This window comes from Liolophura sinensis, chromosome 4 (genome assembly GCF_032854445.1).
Source record: "Liolophura sinensis isolate JHLJ2023 chromosome 4, CUHK_Ljap_v2, whole genome shotgun sequence".
NCBI classification, from domain to species: domain Eukaryota; kingdom Metazoa; phylum Mollusca; class Polyplacophora; order Chitonida; family Chitonidae; genus Liolophura; species Liolophura sinensis.
In genome coordinates, this window is record NC_088298.1 from 8,774,195 (window position 1) to 8,789,886 (window position 15,692).

Consider the following 15,692-nt stretch of genomic DNA (forward strand, 5'->3'; position numbering starts at 1 on the left):
CTGCGGGGGGACAATAGAACCCCTCGGGGCAAGCGAAGTCTGTCGGAGTAGCTGTGTCAATCTTGGCCAAGTCAGGGCAGTAGTAACCCTCATCGCAGATTCCTGTGGGAGTTGTCTCCCCTTCATTGGCGCAGTAGAACCCGGCATAGCAAGCTCGACAGTCTGCTTCTGACGCTCGCCAGTCTGGTTGCGAACTGTGCCGCGAGGACATCTGGTGGGAGACGTTGTCCCTTAAATGAAATTTCAAAATTATGTACTGCCACTGTTTTGATTCTTAAAGCCATTCCAATTCTCCGTTCCCTTCAAAACAAGATTTGTACCAAAGACCAATTTATGGAACAGATCATATCAACCAATCAAACAGGACCAAAATTTCCGTATCTGATCATTAACAATAATTACTAAATTAGTAGTTCTGAGATGTACTTTCCTCTAACCACCTTCTTAACCCCACATACCTGACAAACAATAACGCCCCACAGGGCAGGGTCCATTGAGCCCATCATTAGGGGTTGGTGTGGTGGCGTTCTCTAGGCAGAGGTAACCTGCGTCACAGTCATTGCTAGGAGAGTCCAGGCCTGACTGATTACAGTATTTCCCGGGGGGACAAGCCAGACACTGGTCAGCGGTGCTCATACCCAGGTGAGGGTTGTACGTACCTGTGGGGACATGTTGATTAACACATACATTACTTGTCTTAAAACATCTTTCATTTTATTTGCTTCTACACTTTTTATCGGGTGTAATTTTCCACACACCATTCTACAGAGTGTTTCACTTAATACAGCATAATATCACTAATGTAGGATAATATCACTTAACATAGGATAGTTTCACTTATAGGATAGCAGACATGAGTGGAGTTTAGTCTTCTCATAGTGTCTTCATTCACTCTAACTTACTTTGTTTTTGTTTAGAACAGCTGTTGGTTAAACTACTAGACCAAAACAACACTTAGAATGCATCTCCGGCCATCTCGCAATCTATGGCTTCCAGGGCCTGCCGTGGGCTCGGGCCTGAAGGGCTGGGATAGTGGACTGGCAGTTTTCCCAATCCTTGCTGAGCCCTGCCCTGACACGTAATACATCCCTCCCATACACACTTACCCATAGGGCAGGGCAGACCATCGGAGAAGGTACCCTCTGGGCAGTAGTGACCCGCTGGACAAGGATCAGTCTGGTTCATCCCCATTCTGGGACACGTCTGTCCGGCAAGGCACAGCTCACAGGCGCCTGAGAGAGACAATTATGTATGAATGACTGAACAACACTGGGCAAGTCAAATGCTTATCATAACAACTTAGATTTGGTAGCAAGGCTAAGAGACACATGAATGCAAAACTTGATTGCAGTACCTAAAGTACTGAAATCATGAATTTGGTAATTTTACTTTTCCCTGTAAAATCATATTTATGTTGTGTATTTTTTTGTGGGTAAAATTTGAAATTATAAATATGCATGCCATGGTGTAGGAGTAGATAACACATGGATCAAGGAAAATAAAAATATAAAAAATTCAAGAAAATCTCAAGTTCCCTACATCCAACACAACAACCTCTCCGGCCATAAGTGGGAAGGTCTGCCAGCAACCTGCAGATGGTCGTGGGTTTCCCCCGGGCTGTGCCCAGTTTCCACCCACCATAATGCTGGCCGCCGTTGTATAAGTGAAATATTCTTGAGTATGGCGTAAAACACCAATCAAAAAAAACCAAAAAAAAACACAACACAAAATAATCTAACTTTCCCAGACAGCATTAGAACGACAACATTTCCTTAGATGTTTGTATGCTGATGATAAATCCTGGAAAAGACCCTTACCTCGTCCCTGATTGGGTGCGTACGTCCCCCTATCACAGGGCGTCTCTGTGACGGCCCCTTCAGTACAGTAGTGCCCCACAGGGCAGATGTAGCCCTTCACTCCGTCTGTGGGGTTAGGAACATCAGATCCACTCAAGCAGATATACCCAAGACTACACGGTAAGCTCATACCTGCAAGGGGCAAAAGCTGGTTTTACTTTCTAACTAGATTCTGTGCATACATATAAATATATGACCAGGGTACTCAGGGAATAAGCAGAAACAATACCTATTTACTGGCTAAATTCATTACTGAAACACTCATAAATTTACATGCACAAAAACACCACGTCAACGAGCAGTGTAATACACATCAGCGCACACCTGCAATTTACTGCTTGTGATGTGCTATCAGCACTTTGTGAATCCGGCCGGCCAAGACCTGATCAATGTGTAATGCTCAAATGCAAATGAAAAATTCATATAGAATTGTCTATAACCATTAATCGTGATCATAACAGTGGTCAGTAAAAGTGCACCAAAATTAAATTCTATCCTACCCTACTCTTGATGATATCTTCCCCATAAAGATTAAGTCACAGTGAAAGGAACGACACATCAAAAGCAAGAACAAACTCCTCAAGTTGTCTTGAAGAATGTTGACCATCACATTTACTCTTCACTTTTGGTATTTTTTTCCTTCGGACAATATTTACCTGAATGAGTGTGTGAGGTTCACATTGCCCAGTAGAAATGACCCTGTGACTTTACCGTTCCTGGAGCTCTGAGGTGTACAGTAGTTCCCAGGCTTACACACGCACACAGCCTGTGAGGTCACATTGCCCAGTAGACATGAACCCTGTGACTTACCGTTCCTGGAGCTCTGAGGTGTACAGTGGTTCCCAGACATACAAAGCACACAGTCTGTGAGGTTTACATTGCCCAGTAGACATGAACCCTGTGACTTACCGTTCCTGAAGCTCTGAGGTGTACAGTGGTTCCCAGACATACAAAGCACACAGTCTGTGAGGTTCACATTGCCCAGTAGACATGAACCCCTGTGACTTACCGTTTCTGGAGCTCTGAGGTGTACAGTGGTTCCCAGACATACAAAGCACACAGTCTGTGAGTTTACATTGCCCAGTAGACATGAACCCTGTGACTTACCGTTCCTGGAGCTCTGAGGTGTACAGTAGTTCCCAGGCTTACACACGCACACAGTCTGTGAGGTTCACACTGCCCAGTAGACATGAACCCTGTGACTTACCGTTCCTGGAGCTCTGAGGTGTACAGTGGTTCCCAGACATACAAAGCACACAGTCTGTGAGGTTTACATTGCCCAGTAGACATGAACCTGTGACTTACCGTTCCTGAGCTTTGAGGTGTACAGTGGTTCCCAGGCTTACACACGCACACAGTCTGTGAGGTTCACATTGCCCATGTAGAAATGAACCCTGTGACTCACCGTTCCTGGAGCTCTGAGGTGTACAGTGGTTCCCAGACATACAAAGCACACAGTCTGTGAGGTTTACATTGCCCAGTAGACATGAACCCTGTGACTTACCGTTCCTGGAGCTCTGAGGTGTACAGTAGTTCCCAGGCTTACACACGCACACAGTCTGTGAGGTTTACATTGCCCAGTAGACATGAACCCTGTGACTTACCGTTTCTGGAGCTCTGAGGTGTACAGTGGTTCCCAGACATACAAAGCACACAGTCTGTGAGGTTCACATTGCCCAGCAGACATGAACCCTGTGACTTACCGTTCCTGGAGCTCTGAGGTGTACAGTGGTTCCCAGGCTTACACACGCACACAGTCTGTGAGGTTTACATTGCCCCAGTAGACATGAACCCTGTGACTTACCGTTCCTGGAGCTCTGAGGTGTACAGTAGTTCCCAGGCCTACACACACACACAGTCTGTGAGGTTCACATTGCCCAGTAGACATGAACCCTGTGACTTACCGTTCCTGGAGCTCTGAGGTGTACAGTAGTTCCCAGGCTTACACACACACACAGTCTGTGAGGTTCACATTGCCCAGTAGACATGAAACCTGTGACTTCCTGTTCCTGGAGCTCTGAGGTGTACAGTGGTTCCCAGACATACAAGCATACAGTCTGTGAGTTTCACATTGCCCAGCAGACATGAATCCTGTGACTTACCGTTCCTGGAGCTCTGAGGTGTACAGTAGTTCCCAGGCTTACACGGCACACAGTCTGTGAGGTTCACATTGCCTAGCCCTGTAGACATGGTCCCTGCAGGGCACGGTGTGGGCTGTAGCTACCTTCAGGACAGTAGTTACCAATTGGGCAGAGGGCATCGGGCGGGTTGGGTAAGATGGTGCTCCCATTACAGTAGTAGCTGAAACAATGAAAGATTTTGCCCATGAGGATTTCTGCCAAGTTAAGATGCAATTTGCACCTAATGCAATGTCCGTAATTCCACCATATATCTCACCATGGTAAATGTGCTTGGCATGGGATAGTGACTGCTTTGGAAGAGCTTGGACCTGTTACCAAGCGCGCTGGAAAAAAAATGGCATCCAGGTGTGTTATTTCCATCCCTCTTGACTAAGGTTGTATCGCTTTTTTTTTCTTTTCTCGTTGGCCTGAATGTGGCCCCAGTGCTCAAAGCACCTTCCCAACCCTTACAGTGGATAACACTGATTGTCGAACCCTGGAGGATGTCCTATCTCTCCCTCCCAATACTGACCCTAGATTGCCTCCCCCACAACCATCACAACCTCCAGAGATTCCTGAAATACCTCTCCATACTTTATCATGGGTAACACAGCCCCTCTGGCTTGTCCAATCGTCCGTGCTGAGGGTAGAACCCTGGAGGATGCTTTATCTTTCACCCGCCAATATTGACCATATATCTCCCCTCTACCATAACACACGACATTAAAATTTGCCCCACTGCTTAAAGCCCCCTGGTAAACCTTACCCTGGGTAACACAGCCCCTCCGGCTCATCCAATCCTGCGCTTTGACAGTAGAAGCCTGGAGGACAGTCCTGACACTCTGAAGCCTGGGTGCGGTGAGTCTTGTTACTAAACGTCCCTGGGGGGCAGGGGAACTGGTTAGCTCTCTCTGTACCGTTGGGGCAGTAGTGTCCCCCAGGGCAGTACAAGGCAGCAAGGTTACCGACAGGTGCTAAGGAGTTGTCACAGTAGTATCCTAGGGGGGAATAAATATCAGAACGTAGATTAGAACACTGGAACAAACTGAAGGTTTGTTTCATTCTTGAAAGGTGTTTCAATAAAATTTACTTTCTGGGTATATCAAAAACTGTCTTCGCCTGTATTTATTCGTTTATTTGAATGAACAATTACCCCATACTTATGATTACATATCAGAAACCAATTGTTCCCAAGACAACAGTATCATCTATTCTTAAACCTGCGAGACAGTGATTTTGGCTTAAAGCCACATTGTCACTATATTGTGACGACCATAGCGGTGTGGTTACCTTCTGGGCATGGTTTACAAGATGCCCTTCCTTCCTCGTTCTGATAAAAGCCACTATCACACCTTGTAGGGATGGAGCTTCCCTCCAGGCAGTAGTGACCCAGAGGGCACAGGAAGTCATAGGGATTAGGCACGCTCTGTCCAGGTGGGCAATAGAAGCCTGGAGAAACAAAAATGAACACATGCAAAATCTTCAATCTTTTCTACCTCTAAAACACTTTTTTCAATGGAATTTATGCAAACGATTATTATGAAAATGATGCTGAAATGACTTGTTTGTGTCACTAAAGATACAAGCTTCAAAAAAATGAGCAAATCATTTCTCTACACCCCACAATTTTTGCACACAGTTTCAGAATACTGCTCGCTGAGGTGGCTGAAAAGTTTGCGGTATCATAAAGGTAAACAAGACAGCTGTGTTATGTGTGCTTTCACAGAGTTTTCTCGCTGTGAGACAAACACATGTTAAAGCATTGTTACCTTTGAAAATCACCCCTAGTTTAGCAAAGTCCGTGCAGTATATACAGTCTTTAAGACACCTGAAACTCTACCTGGGCTTGAGCATAGTTTTGAAAAAAAAAAAATAGCAACTAGTTTTCAGTTATGTTCTGCTCTGTCACTGAAGTCCAGAACGTTGTAACTTTGATATAAATGTCCGTGTACTTCTGTTTGTCCTGCATATAACGTGTTCTAGCTCTGATAAGTAGAAACAGATGATCTGCTATTTGTAAAAAAATAAAATGAGTGAAAAAATTGTTAGGCCCCAAAATGACAAGTTCCTGAAACAAGGAATCAGATCTTGGAAAAAACATTCAGAAAATACAATCTTACCGTGTCTGAAAAGAACAATAAGCAAAGGAAAGTGACCTTATAATTACCTTGCTCGCACAAACCAGAGGGTGCAGTCAGTGCCGTTCCATTACAATACTTCCCAGCACTGCAATCTGTACACTCGCTCTCTGACTGCAGCCGCAAATCATCACTGTATGTGCCATTCCTGCAGTCCGTGGGAACATCACTACCCACCGGGCAATAATATCCCCTGGGGCAATCCACTTCTTGTGGGGATGATGCGCCCAATGGGCAATAGTATCCTGGGTCGCAATCCGCCACCGGTAGGTCCAGGCCAGGAGAGTTGCAGTATTGACCCGGGATGCAAGGGGTCATGACCTCTGACCCAAGAGGACAGAAGTAGCCAATGTCACACTGATGGCCAGGAGGCTGCACAAATGACAAATTTCAAAAAAAAATTTTGAATTGTTTGTAACACTGGCATAATTCATAACAAACAAGAAAAAAATAAGAAGATTCTTCACACTTGACCATTTTAAATAAAAAAGGGAAAAGGCAGTTCATGTTTTTGTAATTTGCCTGTGAAATAATTCTACTGAATATAGCACTCGTTCGTTAAATCGTTCAGTTTAAGACAAAAAAGGTAGAATATGAATTGTTTTTGTTCAGTCCTGTGACAACTTGAATTTTTTATACACTTACCTAATTTGGAAAATGTAGATTAAACTTTATTTCTTTTAAATCTCATTTTTGGGATGTTACATATGTAATGATGTAAACAAAAGAACCAGGTCAATGATTGTTTGACTCATTCAAATTTTTTTGATATGTACATGTTGAGTTCAAAATCACGAGTTCATATGACATGTTTTGATCATAAATGATTTTACTCTAACAATTCCGAGAAAATTTGTTAAAAAACTTCATATCAAGTTTTGTGGTCATAAATGACTTTACCTCTTACCACTGAAAGAAACTGTTAAGTTCAAATCAAGTTTTTGTTGTTGTTGTCATAAATGAATATTACTCCTACCGTTGCACTTGATGACCCATTAGGGCAGTACCATCCCTGTGAACAAAGGTCAGTCGGTGCAGAATTGCCGTAGCCTTGACAATAAGAGCCAGCCACACAGGGGAGACAACCCTGGACATCCTGTTGTCCCGTAACATTGTTGAACGTTCCTGGAGGACACGGAAACTCAAATGGATCTGTGGTATTCTCCGGGCAGTAGTACCCACTAGGGCAGACATTGCTGGTATAGTCAGATGTGTTACTATAGCAATAAAACCCTTCCTGACACGGCTTACAGCTTGCCTGATTGGTCAGATCTTGGTAGGTACCTGCAGGGCAGCCAATGGGGTAGTCTGTACCATGTGGGCAGTAATGACCGGCTGGGCATTGGTCACCGATGATGGGATGGACCATACCCAGTGGACACTGTGTTCCGTTAAGAAGGAGTGGGTTGGAGCGGTCAACTCCAGATACACAGTAAAACCCTTCCATACACTGACCAGATGGAGAGGTCAAGTTGCTACCTGAAAAAATAAAAATGATAAAAAAAACCCATAAAAACAAATATTCTGAAATTAAAACTTGAAATTCGATAAAAAAATAAGAATCATAAATTCAAATCCAAGTTCTCACTTCAATCAAACCCTATGAATGTATGTATGCTTGAGATTTAATGTCGTACTTAACAATTTTTCAGTCATATAATGATGAGGAGTCATTAAGAGTGTGTACATATATTGTCTTCTTGAGGCAGGTCCATGCCGCCAAAGTGCTGCCGCGCCTGAAGTATCATGCTGTAGACACAAGACACAACACCCCACTCAGTCACATTATACTGCCACCGGGCAAACCAGTACCATTTTTGAAGTCTTTGGTATGAACCGAGCTGGGTTTGATCCCTGGGTCTCCTGACCTTGAGGCAGATGCTCTAACCATTAGGCCACCACATTGATCAAACCCTATAAAGGCAATACTCTAAGTACAATTACTTGGATTGTATCTTGCATAAAATACCAATGAAATTTAATACGTTGCAAAAAAACATGTATAAATGTGTATAATTATCTCAAATTATAAATTTTTTCCAAGCTCTAGAAAGAAGGTTTCCTTTGGCTAAATTGGAGATTGGACAAGACATTTTCTACCAAATGGACACATTCAATGTTATTATATGAATCTTATTTTATTTAAAAAAATATGTATCACTTTGATAATTTGATCACTAGCAGATACAAGGATCTCGATCGAGTTTTAAGTCCCTCACTCGATTTGTTTAAAAACTTTGCAGCAAATGTAATTAATTCACATGAAATTGAACTCATTTCATCACGTCTTGGGCACAATTACAAACAAATTCTAAACAAGACAAATTCAAAGGTATTACATAAAGATACTTCTATTTGACCTTGAAATCTGCTAACTGACCTTGACAGAACTGGCCAGCAGTGCATGGTGTGCATTCCTCCACAGTTCTCAGCCCGGCCGTGGGGCTGTAGGTTCCTGCAGGGCAGGCCTGCCAGTTGTGCCCAGTACCATTGGGGCAGAAATACCCTGGGGGGCAGGGTGTTCTCACAGAGGCTGGGTCACCTTCTGTGACTAGCTCAGGCAGACAGTAGTAGCCTGGGTAGAGAGAGGATGGCATGGTTGAATATCGCGAATAGATGATCAATGGCCAGTCGATGCGGAGGATCAGATAAACATTAGGAAAACAACAGCATGCATCCAGTTAGGAAAGAACAAATTTATTTAGAGTTTACAAGCGAGCTGACAATAATAAAAAAAATTTTTAAACCAAAACAGACAACTGTACAGCCACCTTTTTATTTTTTCCAATGCTGATGTTTTTGTCATTTCCCTGTTTTCTTCTTTTAACCTTTCGTATCATGTAAATACAACTTAGACTGGAAAAAAATGTCGGAACAGTCCAAAAGTATGTGACTTTTTTTTTTTTTCCATTTTTACACTTTCCTCCGACACTAGCAAAAAATTCATCCTGCTCGTAAAACAAAACTTGTAATTGGTGTGGCCTTATGCAGATTCTGAGGTAATGAACACATGGCATTTTATGAGTTCCTGGAATTCAAACACACTGAATGCTGTACAAAAGTGATTTTACAACAAATTAGCTCCTGAAGTGTCCAAAAATTTGATAATGAAACCAAAAATGACAAACAATTATTTCCTCCATACAATGTACAGCTTAGACCCCACATGCCTACTTTCCAGAAAAGCTTGCAAACTTCATGAATGTAATCAGGGGAGATAACTCTTACCTTCCGGGCATAACGTGCATGTCACAGCCCCATGGTAATCTGTGTACGTTCCTACTAAACAGTCCTGAGGAACAGCGCTACCTAGTGGGCAATGTTTTCCCAAGGGGCAGATAATTTCTGTCTCAACACTCGACCCTTCAGGGCAGTAATATCCTGTGATCAAAAAACAAAACAAAAGTCTCATTTTACAAAAAAATTTTGGCAAAATGTTTAAACAAATACGCAAACATTTTATTTTCTATATATAATAGTAACACAGAAAAGTTTCAGTGCACATACTGAATTCAGTTAATTGCAATAACAATAACCTTTCAAATTGTTACGTGAATCAGTTCTTCAAATAGTGCTGACATGAACAAAAATCAAAAAAAGAGGAATAGCTCTGTAAATTCTACTCTGTTTAAATGCGGCACATTTTCTTCTGGTTCCTGCTCTGGTGGCAGAAGGAAAACATAAATAAATTTGAAGTAAACCCTGCGTGAAGCAGTTCTGTATGTATGTATGTACACTTGGGGTTTACACAGTACTAAACAATTTTTCAGTCATACGATGACAAGAAGTCAATAGGGGTGTGTGCATGTGCTGTATCTTCTTGTGGCAGGACGGGTGCATGACTGCCAAAGTGCTACCGCCAATGACGTATCATGCCGAAGACACCAGACATGACACCCCACCCAGTCACATTATACTGACACCAGAGCTCTCACCTCTCAATGCTGAGTGCCAAACGAGGCAGCAGGAAGGCATAGCAGTTCTGTAGATATCCTGTTAATGCCAAGAAGTTTATGGACATGAAGACGGACGAACAACATCATACCATCGGAGGCCCCCTAATACAGGCAAACAAATGGGCAACATTACCACAGGGCAACATTGCCACAGGGCAACATTACAACAGGGCAACATCACAACAGGGCAACATTACAACAGGCCAACATTACAACAGGCCAACATAGCTCACTGTCTTTATTAGGACTTCTTGCATACCTTCTCTACACGGTCCTGTGACATTGATGAGGGCATAACCATTACAGAAGTAGCCCGGTGTACAAGGGCGACACTCTGACACCACAGCCAATCCCTGACGATCGGAGAACGTGCCGTTAGGACAGGGGGCGGGGTCTTGGGTGGCAGGTCCGCAGAAATAACCCTGGGTACAGATGATCTGATTTGGTGAAGAGGATCCCGGTGGACAGAAGTAACCCTCAAGGCAAGGTCCAACTGATGTTGTTAATCCTGCGACAGATAATATTCTCTTATAAGCCCTAAATAAGCAATGTGATGGAATTCATCCAGGGTTTTTTTAACAGAATCGAGACAACAAATCTGGTGTGAACTGAGCTGATTTAATTGTGGTTGTTAAACATCATACTCTAGAATTTTTGACTCATCTGATAGTGGTCAGTATCAAGGGTGGTGGAAAACGGAATGCCTAGTATAAACCACTGACCTCTGGCAAGTTACTAACAACCTTTCCCACAAGTGACTTACAGATACATGTACACATATCCACGTCATATGGATGGAAGAGAATTACTGTAAATCTTTGACCTTTTTTGACCTCTAAAGCACTTTTTTCCAGTAGAATTTATGCATACAACTATGATGAAAATGATGCCACAAATGATAGGTTTGCATCACAAAAGATATTAAAAAAAAATTATGCATACTATTTCTTTACACCCCACAGTTAAAAATGTTGGTCGCAGTGGTGGTTGCAAAAGGTCAAACAATTAGAGTCTTCCACTAATGAATACAAGAGTGGTCTTAAACAAACGGAAGATTTTGCGCAAATGGCTTAACATGCAACCACTTACTGCCCCACTAAAATGAAAGCTGGGGAAGCAAAAGATTCCACACTGCGGCAAAGTATGATGACCACTCACCCGTCTCGTTACAGAAGTAGCCACCAGTACAGTTATTACACTGGCCCTCAGAGTGAAGCCCCGGGGTGGGGCTGAAGGTGCCCAGGGGACAGGGCACGGGATCTGATGTCTGCTCTGGACAGAAGCTTCCAGCAGGACACACGTCAGCATTAACACCTGAAGGGAGGGTACATATAAGATATAGCAGTTTTTCTTCTCCTTACTAATTACTTCGGCTCACCTGAAGTTTGGCATGCAAAAATGAACTTTCAGCAGGATAGATGTCTTACTTTTGATGCCAACACTCAAGTTTATCTCACGACAAAATTAATTACATTAATTAAACAAAAAATTCTTAAGTTCCCCATAAAATAGACGAATCAAGCAGAATAGAATAAAATGTGTCACCTGAAATATGGTTATCTTTAGGTTGAAATAGAGTGAATTTAAATTTACTTTTTAACAGTAAATCTCAATTTAGTATTTTGAACAGAGATTCTGAAGGCAAAATACGGCAACACACGACAGCTGAAAACTACATGTATATGTAACTGTCACTTTTCCAGGTCTGATTTATTGTGTCCCATACGTAAAGAAACGTAAAAGAAATAGTTTTTTCAGTTACGTGATTACAACAACAAACTGTTCCAGAGCAAACTGACATTGCCGCTCTAGAGCACGGCCAGGTCTACATGTTCTGCCATATCTATTCATCTGATTGCTGTTTTACACTGTACTCAAGAATATTGCGTTTATACGCCTGTGGCCAGCATTATGGTTGGAGGAAACTGGGCAGAGCCTGCTGGAAACCCAGGACCATCCGCAAGTTGCTGGCAGACCTTCCCATGTACGGCTGGAGAACAAGTCAACATGAGCTGGACTTGAACTCACCACAACCGCATTGGTGAGAGGATCCTGGGTCATTACACTGCGCTAGTGCACTAACCAACTGAGCCATGGAGGCCCCAGGCCAGGTCTACATGTTCTGGCATAACTCTTTGCATGGCAGTATTGCGTTTATATAAAACTACGCACAGAATATTTCCGAGATCAATCTAAACCCTCAGAATCAGGCAAACACCATCTACAAACTCCTATGGTAAGCACCCTACTTACCTAAGTTAGGGGTAGTGGCATCGGCCCCCTCCCTGCAGAAGTACCCTGGGGAGCAAGGGCTGAGGGGGTAAGACAGCCCCACGGAGTCACAGGCCATCCCACCCACACACGGGCTGCAGTCTGATTCCATGCCCACACCTGAAGGTGGAAAACCAGATTTAATGACTGATTGATTGATTGATCTGTGTTAATTAGTATTTGCTAATATTTAAGGGGGTGGGGGGGGGACAAATTCCTGGGTGGAGAAAACTTGACACATATACACTGTTGTGGCTATGCTCCAGAGAAGACAGTCGTTAAACCAGATTAACTGAGTGACAGACTGATCCAGATTGACTGATTGGTGCTTGAACACCATACTCAATAATAATTGGTTGAAAAACAGCAAAGACTTTCATGGATGGAGGTAACCAGACACCTCAAATATCTCATAATTTTACTCCTCAGATTGATTGAGTGATTGATGGGTGCCAAAACACCACACTCAGTGGATTTATTTACTTATTTATTTAATATGATTGGTGTTTCACATCGTACTTCAGAACATTTCACTTATACGATGGCTGCCAGCATTATGGTGGGAGGCAACCAGACAGAGCCCAGGAAAAAACACATCACCATCAACAGTCTCACACAGGAAACTATATTTAACAGTAGGTCACCGACACCAAACTGACCTGTTCTGTTGTTAAAGGTTCCACGTGGACACGGATACTCCTCTGCAAAGCAGGTTCCATTAGGGCAGTAGAAACCTTCAGGGCAGATGGACTGTCCAAAACTGACCACTGGTCCAAATGTGGCATTACAGTAGAACCCAGCTGGACACAAGAGACAGGCAGACTGACCTGTCAGTTCCTGAAGTGGGAAAGCACTTACCTATAACAACTGTTAACACAATAGACGTTGTCATTTTATGGGCTTTAAGCTATAGGCCAAGGGTACTTGGGTTCTGAATTGGATTTCCACCAATGAGGTCCCAAGTTCAAATCCGGCTCTTGCTGGCTCTTCAGAGGTTTTACATGACAGGTTTGTGAAGTGTCCAGCTAATGATTTCATTACTAACCTAGCCTGTTGTTACATGATTTGAGAGCAGCATAATTAATAGGTCACAAATACATAAATAAGTACATAAATAGATCACAAATAAATAAATAAATACATCTGAGTCACACGCATGTTGGAGGTATAAGTCTGAAATTTTTAAGTCTTGCACATTAGCAAATATGTCAAAATCTTTAAAGGGAAAGGACCATTTAAAACAAAGCTATCACGTTTTGGTAATTTCCTTTAAGACTCACCTGGTATTTTCCTGTATGACTCCCCTGATATTTTCCTGTAAGACTTGGCATTTTCCTTAAAGACTCCCCTGGTATTTTCCTTAAAGACTCCCCTGGTATTTTCCTTAAAGACTCCCTTGGCATTTCCCCTTATCACTCACCTGGTACTTTCCTTTAACACTCAACTAGTATTTTCCATAAAAACCTATTTGGTCTTCTGCTTCAAAGCTCACCTGGTATTGTCCTGATGGGCAGGGCTCTGGTTCACCCATCCCCCCAACACAAAAGTGACCTTCAGGGCAGGAGAAGTTAGCAGGAGTGGCTGAGGTTTGACCCACGGGGCAGTAGTAGCCAGGGTCACAGTTCCCTGTGGACAAGGGGAGGCCTTCAGCTCCGCAGTAACGCCCTTAGAGGGAAAAACAGAGGGTGAAAATATGCTCATTCAGACAATTTATATGCTAAAATAAAGCATGCAAAATTCAAAACCTTTCTTAAATCAAAATAGAGCAATATTTAGAGCAGTTATCGCACAAAAACATGCAATGACCCATGGGTGCGTTAGATTCGGCAGCTCAGGTGACAGAGCACCAATAGAACAGCAGAAGTAGGCCACTCGAGTTGCCCAACTGGCTCAGGTGTATACAGGCGGTTTAGCAGTAGAGAACTGAGAGCAAGACGAAATGATGTACCATGTTTGATATGTTTCACCAGTGCATTTGCGTAACAAGTCAATGGGTTTGTGGCAAGATCTCATCACTAAGGGGTACAGGGATACAGGATCAATTTTTATTGGCTGGTGTCAATAGATAGGCAAGTCCAGGATACGCTCGCCTATGCTGAATTTTAGGTTTGGAAGATTTATTCAAATGTGACCAAGGCTGCAGGGTTTAACCTAGGAAATCCTATCTCCGCTGTTAGCCTATCAGCGTCAATTCTGGATCCCTTTAAAGGCAAAGACCAGTATAAATCAGATGAAAGACGATTAAAAACTGTCCATGAAAATAGTTGCATTTTTTTTTTCATTCATAGGTTTACATGTATAAGCATTATGAATGATGAAATGTTCCTAAATACAGTCGGTATGGCTCATCAAGCCCACTATAGTTTTCAAATATTTGAATGCCTTTTAACACTCTTAAAAAATAAATGAAAGTATTTTTACGCACAGTTTTCAGTTGTCTGTAAGATGAACCTTACATCATATTTTAGCTTTCTTTAACTTTAAGAGACAATATAATCATTTAAATGCATGCAAATAACTGTACACAACAGTGCAGGGACTGACCTGCAGGACAGATTTTGCAAGATGACTGGGCACTGTTTCTCTTGGTGTCCAGATAGTACCCAATAGGGCATGGAGTTGGACTGTCGCTCCCAACTGGGCAGTAGTGACCTTTAGGGCACTCGTCCCCTGTCACACCATCAAAAGGGCTGTGGTAGGTGGCATTCTGGGTACAGTAGTAACCTGAAATCACCAAGAAATATTTAATAGGTAATGGTACGATTTAGGTCAACATACAATCAAACTTTTCCACTTTAGAAACATGCAGACATCACCTACGTCAGAATTCTGCATCTCGAACAATCCCTTTAGAACACCATGTCACTGCATGTCCTGTTACAACAGCATTCAGGTTAAAGAAAAAAATTACTGCCTACATTTAACAGAAATACTGAGCAGGTGTCTTCAATTCAGCAGTTCCAGTGACACGAGAACCAACACATTTCCCTTTATTTACATGTATATGATTGGTATTTACATGTATTTGATTGGTATTTACATGTATATGATTGGTACTTACATGTATCTGATTGGTACTTACATGTATTTGATTGGTACTTACTTAAGGAGAATATTCAAACAAATTTAATATTTCATATATGCACATCAAGTGGTCTTCAATTAGCGTTAGACTGTACACAGCCAGACACACAAACGTTTACAAAGTCAATGTCCATAGTTGGGTTTGAACCCCTGTCCCTTTAAGGCCTTTTTTTTCCTATCGACTGCAAGGCAAAGCTCCTTTAGCCCCTAGACCCGGGCAGCTCACTACCATTTCATGTCCCATTCATCCCTCCACCCACCTCTTCA

The 15,692-nt window shown here is 42.6% G+C and overlaps 1 protein-coding gene across 1 annotated transcript in view; it reads right to left on the reverse strand.

Annotated features, from left to right (window-relative positions):
* Window positions 1-15,692, reverse strand: part of LOC135464380 (uncharacterized) — a 173,902-nt gene that overhangs the window by 44,464 nt on the left and 113,746 nt on the right. The window contains 19 exon segments of the mRNA XM_064741806.1: window positions 2-177; window positions 180-230; window positions 459-659; window positions 1,107-1,232; window positions 1,818-1,988; window positions 3,959-4,072; window positions 4,075-4,157; window positions 4,743-4,974; window positions 5,267-5,425; window positions 6,144-6,486; window positions 7,091-7,593; window positions 8,495-8,689; window positions 9,343-9,495; window positions 10,330-10,578; window positions 11,229-11,384; window positions 12,324-12,461; window positions 13,001-13,178; window positions 13,834-14,006; window positions 14,886-15,065. Of these exon segments, the coding sequence (XP_064597876.1) occupies window positions 2-177; window positions 180-230; window positions 459-659; window positions 1,107-1,232; window positions 1,818-1,988; window positions 3,959-4,072; window positions 4,075-4,157; window positions 4,743-4,974; window positions 5,267-5,425; window positions 6,144-6,486; window positions 7,091-7,593; window positions 8,495-8,689; window positions 9,343-9,495; window positions 10,330-10,578; window positions 11,229-11,384; window positions 12,324-12,461; window positions 13,001-13,178; window positions 13,834-14,006; window positions 14,886-15,065 (3,581 nt within the window).